The 22,958-nt window shown below is 42.8% G+C and overlaps 1 protein-coding gene across 1 annotated transcript in view; it reads left to right on the top strand.

Annotated features, from left to right (window-relative positions):
* The window catches only part of LOC115657323 (COMM domain-containing protein 5-like), a 35,450-nt gene extending 13,479 nt beyond the window's left edge, over window positions 1–21,971 (top strand). The window contains exons 4-7 of the mRNA XM_030575026.1: window positions 1,481–1,531; window positions 10,005–10,100; window positions 13,610–13,685; window positions 21,711–21,971. Of these exons, the coding sequence (XP_030430886.1) occupies window positions 1,481–1,531; window positions 10,005–10,100; window positions 13,610–13,685; window positions 21,711–21,812 (325 nt within the window). The 3' untranslated portion in view covers window positions 21,813–21,971. The remainder of the gene's footprint in view (window positions 1–1,480; window positions 1,532–10,004; window positions 10,101–13,609; window positions 13,686–21,710) is intronic.
* Window positions 21,972–22,958: the final 987 nt, after the last annotated feature.

The following is a 22,958-nucleotide window of genomic DNA, read 5'->3' as shown; positions in this document are numbered from 1 at the left end:
TAGCAAAATAGAAGCTGCGGAACCAGTGGGAGTGAGTCTGTGACCACTGCCAGGAATATTTTTCTCTGCATACTTAGTAGTTTTGTAGCGCTGGTCAGCACGTGGTCCAATAACACTGGATAAGGGTATCCTCGCAGCCTGCTCCTTGTCCCACAGATCCCTCATTGAAACATTCTTTTCAACAAATCCTTTGAAATATGATCACTGCTGGATACTTACACCATCTCTAGCTCAGCACTGTTTGTCTGACCTCTTCCTTCTGTGACTGGACTAAAATGTAAGCTGCTTGAGCCAGGGACAATGTCTGCACATTGTTGGTTTTCTGAAAACATAAGTTGAATTGCAAAAATAATGAAGTCGCAAAGGTGGTATTAGTAGTACTTTAATGTCTACATGTCAACACAGTGCATTGAGAAGTAGCATTACGTCCCCTTTGTTCAGCCCTTACAGAGGAGAAGCCAAGAAGAGTTGTTTGCCATATGGAACCTTGTTCCTTGCTGGCGTCTTTCAGGTAAAACGCTTGCCCAGATAATACAGACAGTGTTTGTACTGTAGGACTATTGCCTTTCATGCACACAGCCAGAAAAGCACTCCTCTTTGCCTCTTGCCCACTTCCCTCTCTGTGCCTTCTTCCATGTGTTTCCATATGCCTGGAATACCCTTCCCACTAATGTAAATTAAACTTCCCCTTCAAGAAGCTATTTAAAATCCACCTTTACCATTAAGCATTCAAGATCTAATGGCCATACCCCACTCTGTGTAAATTCTTACCTTGTTCCTGTTTGTTCCTATCCCACCTGTAACCAATAAGCCGTTCAGGCCAGGGACCTTTCCTTTTCCCTTCTGATCTTCGATTGCTGTGTGCGTTAAGGTGTTATGTGAATGATTAATAATATTGCATGTTCCATGTAACGTGGCTTTTTAATAAGTGCTCTGAGCTATTCCAGAGATTTCCACATCGTTCTGAGGTGCCATTCTTTGCAAATCTTTTCCTTCTCTTTCCCTTGAACTTTTAAGATGGAAGTAAAACCAAAAAGTGTTAGTTGTGATTTTCCAAAGCACCCAGCATTGGCCTAATTCTCCTCCCATTAAAGTCACTGGTAAAACTCCAATTGACTTCATTGAGAGCAGCGAGGCCAGTGCTGAGCATCTTTGAAATTCACACTTGATGTATCTAATCATTTGCTTTAGAGAATAAAGGCTATCCAAGGAAGGAGGGAAAGGTGAAATGGCGTTCCTAAGACCCCTGCTATAAAAGGTAGTGGAATCCTGCTAGGCTGTGTTCCTCTCAATTTGACTGAACTTAAGTGATTCCTTAAAATCTGATGGTAGTTCTAACTGAGGAAAAAAGGTAAAATGTTGATAAAATTATGTGTTTTGCATTATATAATGGTTTACATAACTTGGAGAGAGAAGGGTGTGAATCTGTGGTTACAGAACACTTATATATTTGTCTTATATTGTTGACCTTTTCTTTAAGGATACCAGAAGAGTTCATCATGGACTTTGCTAGTGTGGTCTTTGGTAACAGGTTAGTAATTTCATAAATCAATTTACATGCTCTCATCAGAAGTCTAAAGCAGTGGTTTTCAACCTTTTTTCATTTGCGGACCCTTACAAAATTTCAAGTGGAGGTGCTGACCCCTTTGGAAATCTTAGCTGTGATTGAAAACCACTGTTCTATGGTAACAACAACCGTTTGCGGGCCCCTTAGACATAGTCTGCAGACCCGCAAGGGTCCACAGGCCACAGGTTGAAAACCACTGGTCTAAAGGATCGTGGGTGAATGAATGAAGTAGGGTCCAGGATTTCACCCTGCAACTCTGATTCTGTGTAAAGTGACTGTCTGTTCAAGAGTATACCTCTGTGCGGAAAACACAGCTTCTCTTGCCACATTTAAATCCTTTCTCAAGGCACACTGCTGTCAGGGGACTTTCATTAATGACCGACGACTAATAATCTCAAGTATTGAACATATACATTGTTTTTTCCCCAAATCTCTCACCTTCCCCATGAAGATTCAGCCTTCAGTCTATGTAGTTTGTCTTCTGCTCAACATGATTTGCACTGTAAGCTCCATGAATCAGGGGTCATATTTACTTTTATGCTCTGTTCTATGATGAATACGTGCATGTCTATGGACAATTAAAATAATGATTGAGATTTTTTAAAAGACTGCAGGGAATTTAGCCACAGTTCTTGCACCGCTTGGATAGAGGACATGTAGCTGAATCTCTTGAACTGCCTTGAAAATGTCAACTAGTATATCTGCAACAGAGGGCAAGTGGTGAAATCCCAGATTGTCAGGTATTCCTGGGGATTTCTGCACCAAAAAATTAAAAATACTGCACACAATATTTTAAAATTCTGCATATTTTGTCAAAATTCAATATAATCACACCAGTTTCAATTCTTTGGTAATGTATTTCAAAATACCCATCAGCAAGTGTGTCTGTAACAATACAGACAACAGCAAAAATTCAGGAAATGTTATTTGGCAAATAGATTCTCTAATAGGCATATTAATACAGAACGTGATATATTTTGGTGACATGTTCTGTTTCAGTGAAATTAAATATTATACAAAAATGGGTTATACAAAAGTATTGTAATGACCTGGCCTAAGAGGGCACTGGCGTCCTAAAGGACTGTTTTGTGTCTGTCTGTCATGTCTTGTCTTGTCCAAGTTCAAGCTTCTATATGTATTGTAAGGTTTTTGGGTCACACCACTGTAATGGGAGAAGGGGTTGGTGAGTTTTGTTGTAGGATAGTGGGCAGTTAGCATGGAGAAGAGAGACCCAGCGAAGAGTGTGTGTAAGGGTGTGTGTGTGGAGGGAGAAGGGGTGTTTGTGTGGCTTGGGTCGTGTACATAGTTTGCCAGGCAACCCTCCTTCATCTCCAGAGGTGGTATGCATGCCCCCATGCCAGGTGCGGGCGGGAGTGCTGGGGCGTTCAGTGATAGATGGGAGCAGAGAGGGATATGTTCAGGCTCGTGCACATAGAGACGTAATGTATATACGTAACTAATACATTTGAAACATGCAAAACTGGAAAAAGAAAGCATTTTGGTGGAAATCACAAATTTTGCATAAAAATATAAAATTATGCAGGGAACATTAATTCTGCGCAAATTCTGCATTGCACAGTGAGACAGAATTCCAGTAGTAGTAGTCAGGTGCAGTGGAGATCAGCAGTTTCTTTGGGGAAACTCAGAATGATTTTGAGTTTGTCCCTCAGTTTCCCTGTGCGTAAGATGGGAATAATGATACTTTCACCAACAGATGGCACTACTATGTAAGGCCACGTCCACACTACAGAGTAAAATTGAAATTTATAAAATCGATTTTACGCCTCCACACTAGGGCACATTACTTCGGTGGTGTGCGTCCATGGTCCCAGGCTACCATCGATTTCCGGAGCGGTGCACTCTGGGTAGCTCAGTAAAAGAATGGGACCAATAACTTCGATTTCCGTCCACACTAACCCTAACTCGATATAGTAATATCGATTTTAGGGTTACTCCTCTCGTTGAGCAGGAGTACAGAAATCGAGTTTAAGACCCCTTAAAATCGATTTTAAGTGCCTTGTAGTGTGGACGGGTACAGCGTTAAATCGATTTAATGCTGTTTAAATCGATTTAACGCTGTAGTGTGGACCAGGCCTAAAAGTTAGATATTATGTATGTACAGCCAAAATTCAGTCAAGCATGTAGCAACAAAATCAGTAAGGCCAAGGCACAAAATAAGATTAAACTAGCTAGAGACACAAAGGGTAAAAAGAAAACATTTTACAGATACATTAGAATCAAAAGGAAGACTGAGGACAGAGTAGGCCTGTTACCCACTGAGAGGAGAAAGACAGTAAGAGGAAATGTGGAAATCACAGAAGTCCTAAATGCCTTTTTTGTTCGTTTTCACCAAAAAGATTAGTAACGATCAGACATCTAATGTAGAGGATTCCTGTGAAAATGAGGCAAGATCTGAGGCTAAAGAACAAGTTAAAAATTACTTATACGGGTTAGATGTCTTCAAGTTGGCATGGCCTGATGAAATACATCCTAATACTCAAGGAGCTGAATGAGGAGATATCTGAGCCGTTATCTTTGAAAACTCATGGAAGATGGGAGAGATTCCAGAGGATTGAAAGGGGGCAACTATAGTGCCAATCTATAAAAAGGGGGGAAAGGACAACCCTTGGGAATTACATACTAGTCCATTTAACTTTAGTACCTGGTAAGATAATGGAGCAAATAATCAAGCAATCAAACACCTAGAAGATAATAAGGTAATAAGTAACAGTCAACATGAATTTGTCAAGTAGAAATCATGTCAAACCAACATAACAGCTATTTTTGACAGGGTAACAAGCCTTATGGGTAGGGGGAAGTGTTAAATGTGGTATATCTTGGCTTTTGATACTATCTCGCCTGATCTTCTCATAAACAAACTGGGGAAATACAACCTAGATGGAGGTGGGTGCTGGAAAATCGTTCCCAGAGAGTAGTTATCAGTAGCTCACAGTCAAGCTGGAAAGGCATATTGAGCGGGATCCCTCAGGGATCTCTTGGGTCCAGTTCCGTTCAATATTTTCTTCAGTGATTTAGATAATGGCATACAGAGTACACTTATAACGTTTACAGATGATGCCAAGCTGAGAGCGCTTGCCAGTGCTTTGGAGGATAGGATTAAAATTCAAAATGATCTGAACAAACGGAAGAAATGGTCTGTAGTAAATGGGATGAAATTCAATAAGGACAAATGCCAAGTATTCACTTAGGAAGGAAGAATCAAATTCCACACATACAGAATGGGAAATGACTGTCCAGGAAGAAGTACTGTGGAAAGGGATGTGGGGGTTATTGTCAGTCACAAGCTACATATGAGTCAACTGTGTAACGCTGTTGCCAAAAAAGCAAACATCATTCTGGGATGTATTAGCAGGAGTGTTGTAAGCAAGACACAAGAAACAATTTTTCTATTTACTCTCAGTTCTGTGCGTCACATTTCAGGAAAGATATGGACAAATTGGAGAAGGTTCAGAGGAGAGCAACAAAAATGATTAAAGGTCTACAAAACATGACCTATGAGGAAAGATTGAAAAAACTGGGTTTTTTTGGTTTGGAGACCAGAAGACTGAGGGGGGACATGACAACGCTCTTCAAATACATAAAAGGTTGTCATGAGGAGGGTGAAAAAATGTTCTCCTTGACCTCTGAGGATAGGACAAGACACAATGAGCCTAAATTGCAGCAAGGAAGGTGTAGGTTGGACATTAGCAAAAGCTTCCTGTTAGGATGGTTAAGCACTGGAAGCAATTGTCTAGTAAGGTTGTGGAATCCCTTCATTGGAGATTTTTAAGAACAGGTTAGACCAGTGGGGGGCCGGCAGCCAGGACCCAGACCCGGACCCTGCCACATGCAGGGCCAAGCAGCTGGGACCCGGATATTTTTTAGCACACACCTGGGCCACAGCTGTGTACTGATTGGGCCGTGGGTTGGCCACCACTGGGTTAGACGAACATTTATCAGGAATGGTCTAGTTGTTACTTAGTCCTGCCGTGGGTGTTGGGCCTGGACTAGATGACCTATTGAGGTCCCTTCCAGTCCTACGCTTCTGTTATTATTCATCATCATTAAGTTTTCTATAACTTACATTGTACAGAACGTATTCATTAGCATGCTTCATTGACAGTCTAACCATATGTGCCATGCCGTATGCTGTGCTGTAATTGTTAGAAACTTTCTTAGATCGAGTTCAGTCATCCAGCCTGATTGTAAAATTGACTTGAGAATTCAATCCAGGTGATTTGATGATACTCTAGCAGGGTTAATAGCTGGTGCTGCACTAGTCAGAATTCATTTACCTGATAGCTTAATAGATTAATGTGATACATCAAATCAAGGGGAATTAGAGCAGCCTATTTTTCTCCTCCTCTAGGGGGGTCCTTTCTCCCAGACAGATCCTCTACCCTTATTTAATCTCTCCCCATTTTATAAATGGCTTGGTCTTGCATGTGCTGAGAGTTGAGGGCACTCAGCACCTGTGAGAATCAAGCCCAGCATTGTTATTGATATAATTCTTTTCTCCTTGTTCTTGATATTTTTTTTTTACCCCAAGCAAATGGATGAATGATGCTACAGAAGTTGAAAATATTATTAATTTTCCTTGTTTAGGCTCTTTACTCAAAGTACAGATTTCTTGGGAGCAAGTATACATTTTACTCCTCTTTCTTCCTTTCTGTGATTTTCTTTCTGAATTACATCATGTACGAATGCAGAGTTCATAGGTGCCAAGTGAAACGTTGGTGATGGAGAGAGACATTTGAAGGGAGGGTAGAATGTGCATGAATTATGTACTTTCATCCAGGCCACTACTGTGTTAGAGAATTTAACTTTTTTTAATGTCAGAAGAGTTAACTCCAGCTGTGATTATCCAGTGTAATCTGGCTTCATGTTTAAGAACCAAAACAGAGGGACTTGTAGGACTATGTATCATTTCCATGCGAATCTGCTGCATGTGCTAACACCTAATTCTAAATTTTTTTTAATGAATTATAAATATATGTACAGTCGTTCTAAGTACCTGGCCACTGGAGTGAGACCTATTAGATTTTTTGATTCAGAACTCATATGAACTAGATATCCCAGCAGAATCCACTTCAAATAAACATTTGACCTTATTTTTATGGTTTTCCAGTCATTCTGGCCTATCCATGTAATTTTGCATCTTAAATGACAGTTCCAAAACTCTGCAAAATTAAAAATGGTATTTCTCTTTATATCACCGCAGCTTCAGATACGTCAAGATGTGTAGATAAAGGGAAAAGAGCAGCATGTCTGATAGACACCATGAGATAAACTGCGAGAAATTAAAGCTGCTTTTTGAAAGGGATTAGTCTAGATTCTCTAACTTTTAATACCTACAATAAACTTAGTACAATTTAATTTTAATCCAGATTACTGTATTGTCAGATCATTGCTTAGAGTGGGTCCCATGGTTCTGTGTCTCACTGATTCGTGTGCTCTTGTTATACTATTGAATTTTCGTATATTCCTTTTAGGCGAATACTGCTATGTCTGGAATTAGTTTGTCATTAATTTTGACATTGGTAGTTCAGTTACTGCATCTAATCCTGGAGTTCATTCCAGATGCTCTCCTGCTGCAATGCATTTTGCTTAGGGTACTCTGACACATTCATTTAGGTCCCTATGAATATTGCTATGTCCCAAGTGTAATGTGGTGCATCCCAGTTTGCCCAGTGTTCCTTCACTCACACTGTTTCTAGACAGTTCTGTGTGAAGTGTTGCATGTGGAGAATACATGGGGTCGCTGATGGACACTCTTTACCCAAAAAAAAAAAGTATGTGCTTAAAGTGCTTTTGAAGACACGAGACTCAGCAGGTGCAGTGAAGACTCTGTGAAGTCAAAGGTGTCTTATGTTTTGCAGTGTAAATAAACTCTTCTTTTCCTATCACCAACATCCCATTTCTTTTCACTTTGGCTTGTTGTGTTCTCATGCATTGATTTTCCATTTCCAGCTGCATTTGTATGGGTGGAGAGGGTTAAGAAAGTGTTGACTGAAAATGAAACTACCTTGTAAAGAGAAGTTTATAGCTAGCAGTCCAGCACCAAACTAAAGGTCTAAACCAAGGGTCTCAAACTCCCGGCCCCTGGGCCATCTACGGTCTGTGAACCTTCTCAATGTGGTCTGCAGGACTCCAGCAGTTTTGAGGCCAAGTCTCTCCCTTGGTCCCACCTGCCACCCCTGGGCACTCTCCCTCACCCCCACCCTGGGGGCCGGCAGTGCAGCGGAGCTGAGCCGCCTATGCCTGCTCACTCCAGTGGCTGCTGGCCCCTCCCTGCAGCCTCCGCATGCTGCCCCAACCCTGAGCGCCCCTGTAGCCAATGGGAAGCTGCAAGTGCAGTGCCTGGGGGCAGCAGCACGCTGAGGCCCCCATCCTGCCCCGCCCTGGAGCTCCAGGTAAGCACTGCACCCCCTCCCCACATACCCCCTACCTCTCCCAATCTCCTTCTCAGAGCCTGCATCCTGTCCCCACACACACCTCCAGCCCCCAAACTCTCTCCCAGAGCATGCACCCCCTCTCTACATACCCCTTCCTGCCCCAAACTCCCTCCCAGAGCCTGTAACCCCACCCCTTGCCCCAGGCCAGAGCCTGCACCCAGCACCCAAACTCCATCCCAGAGCCTGCACCTCCTCCCCCACCCAAACTCCCTCCCAGAGCCTTAGGCAGATGGGGAGCAGAGTGTTGGAGGGGCGGTTTCTGGGCAGCATGAGTGACATTATTGGCCCGCTGGGAGAATTTGAGGACTGGCGGTGGCCGTAAGGTAAATTGAGTTTGAGACCCCTGGTCTAAACTTTGGCCACAGAGTTTTTGTGACTTCTAAGTGAGAGTCTGATGCTAAATCTCATCACATTTGTTTGCACTATGGACCTTTAATGCCAACCACCCGCAACCTAGAAAGTGGAAAGAGACTTCTTATTCCACCTCTCCCCCTAACTGAAGTGTCTTCCACTGACTGACATTAGCACGTACAAAGGCAGCAAATTATAGCATGGATATTTTTGAGGTGATCTCTCTACAGACGATACCCTGCAGCAGCTCGCCATTGAGGGGAAGGCATGTTTGTAATATTTAATCCTGTCAGGATTCTGCTAATGCCCATTTCTAGGCTCTGACTCCTCGTAGTCGCACCCAGCTGTGTTGACCTACTTCTTATCCACAGGCTGACTAAGGGCAAGAGCCAGATGATCTATTTCCTCTGCTCTTGTTTTTGTCCACACTGCCAGGGATGCCTCTCAGTTCTGAAAATAACTTGTGGGTTTGGCGGGGGGGGGGCTTGGCCTTTGCTCTACACGAGAACATCATACTACCTTAGGCTGTCCGTGTTACACGCCTTTTGTCTACCTGCTAATTTCTCTGAACGAATTATAAGCAGACACCAAGCAAATGGTATGCCTGGATCTGAGTAGGGATAGCTATTAGACTATTGAGCGAATGTATCCTCGTTTGTGAAAAGAGGAATCTCTTCTGAAATAAAGTATGTAATTAGATTATGTGAAGCATCGTCCAGCCCTTGGTTGGAGTAGCTTTGAAATGTACCATAAATAACTTACCCTGGCACAAGAGGCTTAGCCAAAAAAAAAAAAAAAATGAGTAACACAACTTCAGACTGTCTCCCCAGCAGACCACCGAGTGACCTTATTTGGGAGATAGTTTGTGAGTACATCTAAAAATGGATGCTTGTTGTGTCTTCGTATCAGATTTGGCTTGTTTACTTACTCTGAGTTTAAGATGCTATTAAAATGTTAAAGACTGCCAGGCATCTGAAGTTTAATCACCATCAACTTAATTTTCTCATAGAAATACACTTCAACCCAGCATATGTGTCTCTTGTAAGAAGCCAAAACTTTCATTTATTAGACTAGACAAAATCATAAAAGCCATGCCGGGGCTTGCTGTGACTGAGCATTACATAAGGAAATCTAATCCAATCCACTTTATGTACTCTAACAGGGACCCAGGGATGACATTTTACTGCACGCTTCAGACTGCTCCCTGATATTAACATTATATTTAAAAAAAAACAAACAACTTGATGTTAATTGACACTAGGTGTGCTCTGCTGCAGCAGTGCTGTATGTGTTTGCTGAGGGGAGGGCAGTTGGGGAGGAGGGTGTTGGCACATCTTAATTTCTATGTTTAAACCCTCTTTTTCCTTTCTTACTTGCTAGTGTTGGCCTCACATGGAGATAAAGGTATATTGGCTAAATTATCTATTGAAAAGTGCAACAAAAAGCGAGAAGTATGTGTATAGTCTGAGCACAAGATGCAGCCCCTTTACAAAACCTTAATTTGTTCAGTGTGCTCTGAATGATGCTAGACACAGAGGGGAAATGTGTTCATACTGAGGCATATTTTTTTCCCTTTAGATTTTTGCCTTACATGTGTGCTTCATAATTTCCCTTCCCTGGTTATCTTCCAGGCACCCTGTTGTTGAAGCCACAACTATGAAACAAGGAAATAAGCTGCCAAGTGTTAATGACATTAAGTGGAGAGTGGATGTGGCTATATCCACAAGGTAAGAAATAAAAGTCTGCAGGACCAGTGAAGGGTTTTCTAACTCTAACTTTAATTGCACTTTAAATTCACTTCTCAGTGCTAACATATATCTCACTGTGTGATTTGCATGCAGTGTTAAATGGTACTGTATGGAGATAACCTTGAGTAACACACACATCAGATTATACACAAGGCTACTGTTACATAAAATCAGTCTGTTGGAAATGCTTGCATCATTTGTTAATACAGTTATGCATTTTTATGCCTTCTGTTGTTTTAGATTTCTAAAACATGCATGCTAGAAGCTCCCTTCCCAAGCTCTGTGACACCCTTCCAATATTTTAAAATGTGCAATAATAAACTTAATTAGTGCCTTGCCAGCGGCCCATAATTGTAACTCAATCCAGTCCCACTGTGTAATTACATCATATAACAGCTAACCACATCCTGTCTCCTCCCCAAATGCCACAAAGGAAGATGAGCTTTGTAGCCTGTGGAGAAGGTGGATAAAGCTGGACTCTGGCAGGCCGAGCATGAAAGGAAAATGAAGCGTCCCTTTTCTTTTGTATCAGAGGAGTTCCATTTCTAGCGCCTCCACTAACTGCAGCTGTGTTTGTATGGTCCAAGGGGAGAGGCAATCCCTTGGATAACGTGGGCCTTAAAACCCAAGACTGCCTCCTTGACTACTATTAGTAAGCAGGCCGCCACCTTTGGAACTAGCTGAAGTTCCTGAATGGTGTCAGGATGTAGCCCTGAGTAGAGTGCATTACAACTGTCTTTATCTCAAAGTGACAAAGGTATGGATAAGTGTAGCACGGTCCACATTTGAAACTGAAGAGCACATTCCCCTTACCTAGCAGGTGGGGAAAAAATGCTCTTGGACACAGCTACTACCTGCGTCTGCAACAATAGTCTAAACTGCACCCCTGATTTACAGATCATGGCCCCGTCACACATTGTAGCTGAGATAACTCCAGCCAGGTCACTTGGCTGCTTCCCTCAACTTTCTAACATTTTCTCTGTCTCACTTGGACTGAGCCTCGGTCAGCCAACCGTCCTCTGAACCCTAGTCTCCTTTAGATGTCTGGTTATCCTTTCAGATTCATTGGTGGAATCAACTGTAATTGAGAACAGTGGAGCTGAATATCATCTACACACTATAGACACAGCAGCTCTTGTCTCCTTACTAATCCTCCTTGCAGGCTGATTTATGCATTGACTAAGAGAGACAACAGAGCAGAACCTTTGCAGTACCCTACATGAGAGGGCTCTTGGGTGGATAAACAATCGTCCGTGATTACCCCTTGAAACTCCTCTTCTGAATATGAGTGAATCCATTTCAGAATAGTTCTGCCCACTCCTGCTAGGGACCTCACAGCCTTGTGAACAGCCCTTTATGATCAGCCAGGCCAAAGGCACATCTTACGCAATCAGTGTAGATACATTCTTTGGGCAGAGCCAGGAAGAGAGAGTGACCAGCACTGCTCATGCAGTTTCTGTCCCTCAGATCTGGTCTGAACCAAGATTGATCAGGCTGAAGGTAATATGTAGTCTGCAGACACTGGTGTAGCTGCTTGGCCATCTTTCCCAAAAGAGGAAGTCTTGGTAATCTTTCCCAAAAGAGGCAGATGCAATGCAAGTCAGTACCTGAGATTGTTGGGCTCAAGATAATTTCTTTACTAGTGGTCCCACCAGTGCATCCCTGAGAAGCTGTCTCCTTACCTTCAATCAGAGAGACACTGGGACACCACCAGCAGTGGCCATGGTGTCTCACTGATGTCCTTTACCAACCAAGAGGCTCATGGGTCTGGTGCACTGTGGCAACCCAAAATGGGCAATATTGGCCAAAACTCAGCCAAAGAAGACACAGCATTTGTCTGCTTGAGACATTACCCTGCACCTACAGATGCAGCAACTACTGGAAGCCAAGCAACTTGCAAGTGCGCCTCTATCTTGATTATAACGCTGTCCTCGGGAGCCAAAAAATCTTACCGTGTTGTAGGTGAAACCACATTATATCAAACTCGCTTTGATCCACCTGAGTGTGCAGCCCCGCCCCCACGGAGCACTGCTTTACTGCGTTATATCAGAATTTGTGTTATATTGGGTGGCATTATATTGAGGTAGAGGTGTACAAGCTGTGCTGCCAACTCAGAGTGAGGAGGATGTTAGGGCACTCCCAATTGGCTGAATTGAATTATACAAAGCAGGTAGGGTAGTTACAAATAAGGAGTGCCCTGAGGTGTGTTCTAAAGCAGTGGGTCTCAACCAGGGATCCAGGGCCACCTGGGGGGCCGCAAGCAGGTTTCAGGGGTCCCCAAGCAGGGCCGTTAGCCTTGCTGGGGCCCAGGGCAGAAAGCCAAAGCCCCACTGCATGGGGCTGAAGCCTGGGGCCCTGAGCCCTGCCACGCAGGGCTGAAGCCAAAGCCTGAGCAACTTAGCTTCATGGGGTGAGCCCTGTTGCATGGGGCACGAGGCAATTGCCCAGCTTGCCATCCCCTAAAACCAGCCTTGGATTTTATATGCAGAAAACCAGTAGTTTTGGCACAGGTGGGCCATGGAGTTTTTATAGCATGTTGAGGGGGGGAAGAGGCCTCCAAAAAAAAAAAGATTGAGAACCCCTGTTCTAAAGAGTGCCACTCAGGTGCCACTGCACTGCAAATTCTTTCTCTAAGATAGAGCAAGGCATGCAGAGAAATAACCTTAGCTTCAGTGCCTTGAAGGCCCCACAACAATCTCACCAGTCCTTCCAAACAACTCAGGAACTGTATGTCTTCCACTCTCTGTATTCTTCTCCTTTATTTTCCTTTCCAGTCACCCTGCCACTCCCCGCCCCCTCCGGATTTCTTGTTTATCGTCTGGCCATCGCCTCTGCTTAAGAGATGAGGAAGCACAGTGATCCCAGGCTTCCAGCTCTGATGCCTGTCAGTACCTGACCTGGCTTTGGCAACATCCGCTGATGGAAACAGCACAGGGATGACTCATTTCCCACTCTTCTAGTCACCAAATAAACTCTGGAATAAAATAGCAAGCCACAGGCTTAGCACAGTCTCCAGGAGAGCTTGATTCCCCAGCTGGGGCTGCACTTTAGAGCAAAGGAAGAATGGAAGGGTTTAGGGCACTGTTGCTTAGTGAAGATAGTCTGGGTTCTTTTTTGCTTACAGTATGCGGGCAATTTTCAACCTTAATGCATCTCTGTAGAAATCAGTAGAATTACACCAGGGTTGACTTTGGCTTATTATCTGTAATGATTGCAAGGTTGAATACCTTTCCTTTTAAATATAAAAGCTCCTTCTCCCTTTTTAGTCTGCTACCTCAGTATGAAAGTGAATTTGATAGAGTTCTGTTAATTTGTGTTCCTCTGAATTTCCTGCTCAGCTAAATGTGAATGCTTGATTGAAATGTTTGGAAATTATTCATGTGAGCTATATGGGACCTCTCTGACACCTGAAAGGGTTAACTTATAATGTTATATAATAGCATTGCAAATGTGTACTATTTTAATACTAATCATGTAAATAATTTCAGTTCACTGGCCCGTGCATTACAACCGTCCATTTTAATGCTGCTGAAGCTTTCGGATGGGACAGCTCATCGCTTTGAAGTAAGTCTTGTTATCCTAATAGATAAAGAGAGAGTGCCACTTTATAGTCCTTTTAGAAAGTTTAATTGCTATTTAAAAAGTTAAAGCCTTCATGGACAATTCATTTTTGTTGGAACTTTTTTTTCCTTTAGTAAATTCTGATTTCTGTGCAGCCACACAGAGTATATTACAAAACTCCAGCCAAAATGATTTCTTATCTTCTTCTTGGGCATGTTTTGTTGAAACTTTGTTTTCCAAAGAAATATTAATCACTCCAAAGTACTGTTGCATAATTTCTGATGATTAACACTTTATAGTTTTATTATTGACTGTAATCTTAAGATAAGACAATGGGTTTTGATGGCTGGGAAGTTACAGAAGCAATTTATGAAATGCATGATGCCCCACTAAGCCTGTTAATTTTGCCACAGAAGATAGTTATCAGGTATCTTTACTCATTTTCTCGTTAATACACATCCTGCTTCTAGAAAGAGAGCAGAAAGCAGTGGTCCCTTTTTTACTTCCAATTAAGCAAGGGCATTCTTTTTGACAATATACATAATGCCTTCCCAGAAAATGGCATGAACTTGTCTGTACTATTAACCTTTGTAATAGAATGCTGCACTCTATAAATAACATTGTGTTGCATGAGTAGTTCACCTTTTAGTGCTTTTGGCTTCAATTCATACATAAATATGCACCACGTATTGGATTAAATGTTTAGCTTCACAACCTTTACTGTGTTTAATGTGGAAAACTGTGTCACAGAAAGACGTAACATAAAGCTGCTTGGAAAGGCCTGACTGTGATTTGCTACACTGTGAAGTCTTTAAGATGCCATATGACAAAGGATGAAATTCACCCCTATGCAGAGAGGCCAGCTCAAGGACTACGCTCCACTTAAGCCCTGCATTGAGGTGTTACTTGGGACTTAAGTGGTGAATAAGCTTTGTGCTAAACTTCTGCACAGGAGTGAATTTCACCCTACGCAAATAAATGAGCACAACTGACGGTTACAAACTGGAAAATCAGTTCCTCCTTCCCTTAACTGCCAGGATTGGGTTCGAGGTTCCATGTTTTTCTTTCCAGAGGGGACATCAGACACCAAAAGGGCAGTCAGCAATGCAACTCTGCACCTTATTAAAGGTGGAGCCGTCCTGTCAAAGAGATCTGCTGCTGGGTCTCCCCTAGTGCATGCAGATCATCATGCACAAGCAGCATATCTCATTCTGAATCTTAATCCACCAGCCACTTATATCTGGGTACTGCAGAACTGGCTGTGAGCAGGATTTCAACACGTGGTCAGTGTTGAAATCCCCCAACCCCAGTAGTTGGTACCAGATCTAGGGGTAAATCTGTCTCCTGGTTCAAAGTGCCTTATTCAGGTAGGCAAACATTCTCCACTTCTGAGTCTCCTTTGTGCCCAAACATGCACACACCGTGACCAGCTAGCTCAGCCATGTTTGTGTTTGGACTGGGAAACCAAGATAATTAATCCAAAGGATTGTTCCACAATGAATAGTGCTTTAAAATTATTCTGTTGCACACACACAAAAGTTATATGCCCTTTGGTCTGCTGACCCTTCTGTCTCAAGCCATGTTTGCTGGCGCTGAGTGGTTAAATAAAGAAGGGGAGACTGCAGCATTTTGTGGCACATTGCTTGCCTGTTGTTTAAATGAAAAAAACATGATGCTTTTACTACTCAGCTGCATGAGAGAGTCACAATCAGGTGCTGAATTCCTCTCTCTTCACTGATGGTCCATGCTACGCTTAGCAAACGTGTGATCGGAGAGAGGAGACTCGTGTTGTGGAAGGAACTTCTTAGTCTCACAAGGGGCATGGCAGCATTAATAGACCACTGCCCCCATTTGGGTCCTTGCAGTTTGTAGTGGTAAAGATAAATCCATTAGATTTGTTTCTTCATGCTGAAAACTGAGTCTCTTCCAAGTGAAGTGAGGAATATGGGTGCAGTTTTTGCATAAACCATGCACAAAAGGCATTCCATTTCCATAACCATGTAAGCTCTGTAATGTAGCCTAGCCCCAGCCTCATTCAGGATCTGCTTGTCTAGCCTTTGCTTTAAGACCTTGACATTAGTGGACATATATTATGCATTTGTCCATCTCTTTTTCCAAGTGTAACCATATCTGAAGTGGTTACTGTACATCAGTTATTCCTGTGGTTTTGAACCTGTGGGCCATAGGCCCCTGGGGGTCCACAGACTGTCTAAGATTTCCAAAGGAGTCTGCACCTCCATTGGAAATTTTTTAGGGGTCCGCAAATGAAAAAAGGTTGAAAACCATTGAGTTCTTCTAACTAAGGGCATCACTTCGCTAGTGAATGTCATGTGAGAATATAACTGTGAATAGTCAAATTCGCTAACGATGCTAACCAGGACTTTGAGATAAGGATAAGTCATCTCTGTCATATCAGCTAGCCGTGGTTAAACCCTACCCAGATCAAGATTTAAACATGATGGGGCTGACATGATGCTGAATATATAATCCTCCTTCTGTACACCAACTGCAAAATCATGGTTTGCATCCTATTAGCTAATTGGTCTCTTCAGAGCAGTGTTCTAACACAATGCCATTTTGTAGCGAAGACAAAGTGTAAGGAGTGTATTATCCATACCACCTAATATACCTCTGTAGTTAAGTTAATCAGGAACTCAGGGCCCCTTTGTTTTGGCCAGACCACATGCCCTTTTGAAGATCCATTGGGGCCTGCAGAAATGTGCATAGGCTGCAAGGATCCTTATTTGGAGCATGGAAGCATCTGGATAAGCCATGTTAGTACATTTCAGCCAGGATAAGTAGTCATTTCTGCAGCTTATCTCTAATCCAGCCCATGGATCTGATGAGCAGATTTTACCCTTGGTGGTTAGGATGCTAACTAGCAGGGAACAAAGAAACCTCATGTTGGAAGATAACTTGAAGGAGAAACTGGTTCTCACATATTTTATTGTATTTTGTCAGTCAACACAAACATCCTGTTAAGTGACTGGGTTCATAAAAATTTTGTTTAACCTTCTTATTCACCTCCAGAAGGAGGAGGGGGGGGGAGAATAGGAATACAGCCAGCATGCTGTTTTTAATGTTATCTGAATGTGCATTTTGCATAAAATCATGCGGCCACATTTTTTCATAACTGCCTTAATAATACACCATTGTAATGTAATTGCATTATTATACCTAAGGCATTATCTGCCATAACTACTTTCCAATTTTCAGAACATGAATAGACTCAGAGTTGTTTTTAACTCTAATACTTATCCAAACAGTCTGAAAGTTCAAACAGTTCTGGCTATGACTGAACACTAAAATGTGTAAATTATTTTAAAAAAAAACCCCACAACCTTGGTTTTAAATGTTTGATGTTTTTAAGTCACCATCTTGCTTCTAAAAAAAAAAGTTGCCTCATTTGTGCATTCTAGCAGACTGGAGGCCAGTGTCAGTTTTTTATGGTTGTTAAAAAAGGGGTGTGAATGCCTTAAAATCCCAACGTGTATGAACTTGTTGAAATTTTTAGAAGTGAAATATAAGTTATTCTTCTAATTGTCACACCAGCATAAAAAGCAGTCTGGAAACTGGTTACCAAAAATCTCTTGTATAGAGGTTCCACGTTGCTGATGGCACTCTAATAGCAGGTGGTCTGTATGTTTACTAACTTATGTATCAAATTTGTATAGATGCAACAAAAAACGTAATGGCGTAAGTGAATTTCCACAAGTGGCTTTAGTTGAGACCAGGAAAGATTACTGTAATGTTGTTTTTGGTTTGTGGTCTTTTGGGCATCAGGAAAGAATATGTTTGTTAAATGTTTTGAGGTTGGATGAGCTGCTTTGAAGTCTCTGCCATCACTGCAAAGATAATCTTTTTCAGTAGTATTTCTTCTTTCATCGTTGGATTCTTTGGGTCTAAAACAAGTGCAACATGATATCTGTTGTCCGCAACTAGGGTCAACATTAGTGTACATTAGGAATGTTTCGTTGGTCAACTAAGCTGTTCTGAAGGATCTTCGTTCACTTGAAAGTCTCCATTCTGTAGGCTTGTGTTGGATGGTGTTCCTGTACGGTAGGACTACCTCCATACAGTCCAGTGTATTGATGTTCGGAAGTATATGGTCTTCAAAGTGCTTAAGTAAAATTCTCTTGCAGTCCTGGGCAGCACTGTGCACCTTTCATGGACTGCCCTCACTGCTTCATAGGCTTCATTATGCATTTCAGTTGTATGTACTGTAGGCTACTCACTCACTGCAGCGAAGCATTTCTCCTTCATCTGGTTCTGACACTTCTCTATTGGTTAAGATGTCCTAGACATAGTAGTCTGTGTACTCTCATCATGTTTGTCATGTGCTGATGGCATTTGGATGAGAGTAGGTTGAGTGGGTGGGCAATTCTCTTTAGGCAGAGGGTACTATAGTGCTTCCTGTTGCTATGATCCTGAATGCTGGCCTGTGCCGAGGGGTTCCTCTTCTTTCACGCTTACCTTAGACAATCACAGCTGTCCTCATGTTCCTGTGATTTTGCTGTGAAGATCCCACTGCATCAGTTTTCCCTTCTCACAGTTTATAAGTCTAAACCCACACGTGCTTTCCAGGTACGTTCCTCTGACCAAAGTTGTAATACTTAGCCCTTGCATAGTCCTTTTTTGGCTTGGACCTGGAAGTGGGGTTCTGGTCCCTGACTAGGGCTCCTAGACACTGTGCTAATACAAATAATAATCATTTAGGAGATGAAAGGAGGTACAGAGAACATGGGTTCACACAGCAACCCATGGCAGAGCTGGGACTGGAACACATCTCCCTGACTTCCAGTCCTATGCATTAGCCTCTGACCCCACACTTTGTTCCTATTAATGGGGAGTAAGAGGAGACCTAAGAAAAGATCCCAGGCTTGGATGTATTGATTTCTCTAAGCTACTGATAATGTTTATATTGGCATGTGCAGAAGCTGCTTTTGCCACTAGTTTTGAATAAAAAATAGCACAGACGTTCCAGTCCTAATCAAGCCATTATGAACACTCAGCATTCTTTATACACAGAAAAATACTGTTTTGGAAATGCTCCCCTAGGCTGATACTTTCTAAACCCTGGTCTTGGGACGTCACAAGGGAATGGTTTACCCAGCCTGGATTGTGTTCTCTTGCAGCAAGAGCCCAAACTTTCAGCCCTGCTTTCAATTTATGTGGGTTTTTCCAACTTTTTCTGTGCTGTTGTAAAGTTACAGAAGATAATCTAGTGCAGGGATGGACAAACTAGAGGCCGGATTCGGCCCGCCAGCCATTTTAATCCCGCCCTTGAGCTCCAACTGGGGAGCATGGTGTGGGGCTTGCCCCGCTCCAGCTGGGGAGCAGAGTTGGGGGCTGTTCCACATGGCTCCTGGAAGCAGCAGCATGGCCCTGCTCCGGCTCCTAAACGTAGGGGCAGCCAGGGGGCTCTGCTCTGCATGCTGCCCCTGCCCCAAGTGCCATCCCCGCAGCTCCTGTTGGCCCATACTCTCAGCTGGAGCCTGCACCCCTTCCCGTACCCCTTCCCACACCCCAGCCCTGATCTCCTCCCACCCTCCAAATCCCTTCCCCAGCCTGGAGCACCCTCCCACACCTCAAACTCCTCATTCCCAACTCCACCCCAGAGCTCACACCCCCAGCCAGAGCCCGCACCCTACTTTGCCACCCCAGCCTGGATCCCCCTCCTGCACCCTGAACTCCTCATTTCTGACCCCACCCTGGAGCCCGCACCCCCAACCAGAGCCCTCATCCCCTCCCGCACCCCCAACCCCAATTTTGTGAGCATTCATGGCCCTCTATACAATTTCTATTCCCAGATGTGGCCCTTGGGCCAAAAAGTTGCCCACTCCTGGTCTAGTGGGCACTTAAAACCAGCGCAGCTAGGAACCATCAAAGCTTCCTCGCCTTGAAGAGCCACAAAGTCATCTTACAATCTTTAGAGGTGCAACAAACTGCTTCGTGCATCTGTAGCAGATATAGTGCAAAGTACCATGTAACTTACTCAACCAAGTAGGCCATTTTGTGTGGCTTACTTGGCCTCCCCATCTTTGCCCTCTTCCCAGTCCTTCAAAAAACCCACTTTGCAGCAGCCCTCCCTGTGGAGCCACTCCTCTCTATTTCTTATCAGAATGTCACAACTCTCTCAGTTCCTAGAGACTGAGCACTCCCATCACCTGCCAGCCATGGGATGCTCAGGAGGTGAACTCTGATCCCCAATGTGTTATCTAGCCTCCAGCTCACATGTCCTTTAAAATTATACTGTCATTTGCAAAATGCTGATGCCAGCCTTATGCAGCACCTATTGCACTTCGTGCTTTGGCAAATGGATCTTACTGTAATTTTAGTTTTTCCTTTTGTTCAGTGGGTGTTTTCTGGAAGTTTGTTCTCCTGTTAGTCATTGCTAACCGTGCATTCCTTGATGTTATCTATTCCTCAGCTTTGCCAAAAGCACCCTAACCAGACACAGAACTTCCACCTTCTGCAGCAAAACTCCCATTATTTGCCTGGAAAAAAAAGTAATTCACTTGCTATTTTTCCTCTTCTGTGACATTGTTAAAATTATCTGACGCTGCTTTTAACAGGGGAGCTGTGAGAAGCTACAGCAATCAACCCCACACCAAAAAATCAGTCCATAGACTTCTTTCCCTTCCCTCTCCTGCCTTGTCTTCTTCCTTTCCTATATCCTTTCTTTTTAAACCCTGTTTTTCGCTCTTCTGGCTGCGTGGCCTCCTCAGGGAAATCAGATGCTTCAGCTTTTTCAGTGGAAATGCCTAACTGGGACTAGTTGCATTCACCCCTGTATTCCCAGGCTGGTTCTCTGCACAGAAGTAAGGTAGTGATTTTTTTTTTTTTTTAATAGTCACACCATTGATTTAGCCAACACACATTCAGCAGTTAAGTCTAAAGATGACTGTGAAGTTACAAAAGGATCTCACAAAACTAAGTGTCTGGGCAAGAAAATGTCAGATGAAATTTAATATTGATAAATGCAAAGTAATACACATTGGAAAACGTAATCCCAACTATACATACTAAATTATGGAATCTAAATTTGCTTGTTACCACTCAAGAAAGAAGCCATGGAGTCGTGGTTAGTTCTCTGGAAAGATCTGTTCAGTATGCAGCAGCAGCAGTCAAAAAAGCTAACTGAATGTTAGGAACCATTAGGAAAGAGAGAGATAATACAACAGAAAATATCATAATGCCTCTATATAAATCCATGGAGTGCCCACATCTTGAACACTGCGTGCAGTTCTGGTCACCTCATCTCAAAAAAGATTTATTAGAATTTGAAAAGGTGCAGAGAAGAGCAACAAAAATGATTAGGGGTATGGGAACAGCTTCCATATGAGGAGAGATTAAAAAGACTGGGACTGTTCAGCTTGGAAAAGAGGTGACTAAGCGGGGTTGATAGAGATCTATAAAATCATGACTGGTGTGGAGAAAGTGATTAGGAAAGTGTTATTTACCCCTTCATGTAACACATGAACCAGGCATCACCCAATGAAATTAATAGGCTGCAGGTTTAACACAAACATAAGGAAGTATTTCTTCACACAACATACAAACTGTGAAACCTGTTGCCAGGGGATGTTGTGAAGGCCAAAAATATAACTGGATTCAAAAAAGAATTAGATAAGTTCATGGAGGTTAGGTCCATCAATGGTTATTAGCCAAGATGGTCAGGGATGCAATCCCATGCTCTTGGCGCCCCTAAACCTCTGACTGCTACAGGCTGGGACTCAACCATAGGGGAATGGATCACTCGATAAATTGCCTTGTTCTGTTCAGTCCCTCTGAAGCATCTGGCACTGGCCACTCGGAAGACAAATACTGAGCTAGATGGACCACTGGTCTGATTCACTATGGTCGTTCTTACGTTATTACTTAGCATTTTGTTAGCCTCTGATCTTTTGTTTAAAATCTATAAAACTCTTGTCTAAACCTATATGGGCCTGATGTTCTAGAATGATTTCTGTCTGTATGGGTGTATTAGTCAGATGAGTCACAATTCTAACAAATCGTATGTTTCAGGTGCCAGTTGTAAAGTTCCAAGAATTAAGGTACAACGTTGCCCTGATATTGAAGGAAATGAATGATCTGGAGAAAAGAAGCATTCTGAAAATCCAGGACTGAACACTTCCAAACTGCAAATTAATAGAATCAGTTGGAAAACCTGAAAGAGAATTGTGAAATGCAAAATAGAGATCCAGCACCTTTGCATGTATCAGTATTGTAACATAACATTTCTAACATCTGCTGTAAATATTTTTCAATTAAAGTGTTAAAAGCCTCTGCTGTTTTCTCAAACTTATTTTTGCCTAAGAAATATATTTATGCACATGGTATAATCCACTGTTTGTGAGCGCTTCTGTATGATTCATCAAAACATTTTTAAAATAACTGTCCTAATAGATGTAAGAACCATTGCTTCATGATAATGATTCATCTCTAATTATTTTAGAACGCTTGCTACCCTGTCACTATATAACATAAGAAAAACTTTGCAATGCTTGCAATTGAAAAGAAACCTCACTGTAAACAGCATGACAAATATGTGAAATTGAGCAAGTCTCGTAGTCAGATTGCTGTGTTCTCAAAATATGTGCGCTCTCTGTAAGTGAGGGAGGTGCAGTGGCAGTTAAAAAAGGTACTTTAAAGAAAATTGGGAGTCTGTGGAGCATGAAAGAAGAAATCCAGCGCAACTAGCTAGAGTTGTGCAAACAACATGGGGGTGGAACTTGGGCTTGTAAGAACCCCTCACCAGGCTGTCATGGGTGGGCAGTGTTCCATGTAGCATGCTGCTCTGGTTACCTGATGGACTTCCAAGCAGAAATCCAAAGCTGCTCATTGCCCATTGTTCCCTACTCGTCTTGAACAGAAAGGTAGTGCACTGGTGCTTGAGTTCCTGATTCAGGAAAGCGCTTAAGTCATCCCTTTTGAGAAAAGCACGTAAGCACCTACTTAACTTCAAGCCTGTGTTTGTCCTATTGGCTTCAATGGGACAGCCAGCACGAGTTTAAGGGCTTTGCGGAGTAGGGATGCATGTGTTCATGAATCCAGGCTTGAGTGAGTTTTGCTGCCAGGGGAGATGTGGAGGCTGGGTAATAGCATGAAGACAGCACAGCGCATAGGGTTTAGAACCATGGGATTTACCTATATTTTTCATAGCATGTATTGTAGTTTTTAAGCACTGGCTTTAATTAGCTACCTGCTGATCTGGCTCAGTAGCACTGACTATTCCTTTGGCACCCCTGTGTCTGGTGTGGTTGCAAAACTCTC

Source organism: Gopherus evgoodei, chromosome 9 (genome assembly GCF_007399415.2).
Source record: "Gopherus evgoodei ecotype Sinaloan lineage chromosome 9, rGopEvg1_v1.p, whole genome shotgun sequence".
Lineage (NCBI taxonomy): Eukaryota > Metazoa > Chordata > Testudines > Testudinidae > Gopherus > Gopherus evgoodei.
The sequence above is the reverse complement of the archived record's forward strand: the minus strand, read 5'-3'. Positions and strand labels throughout refer to the sequence as shown.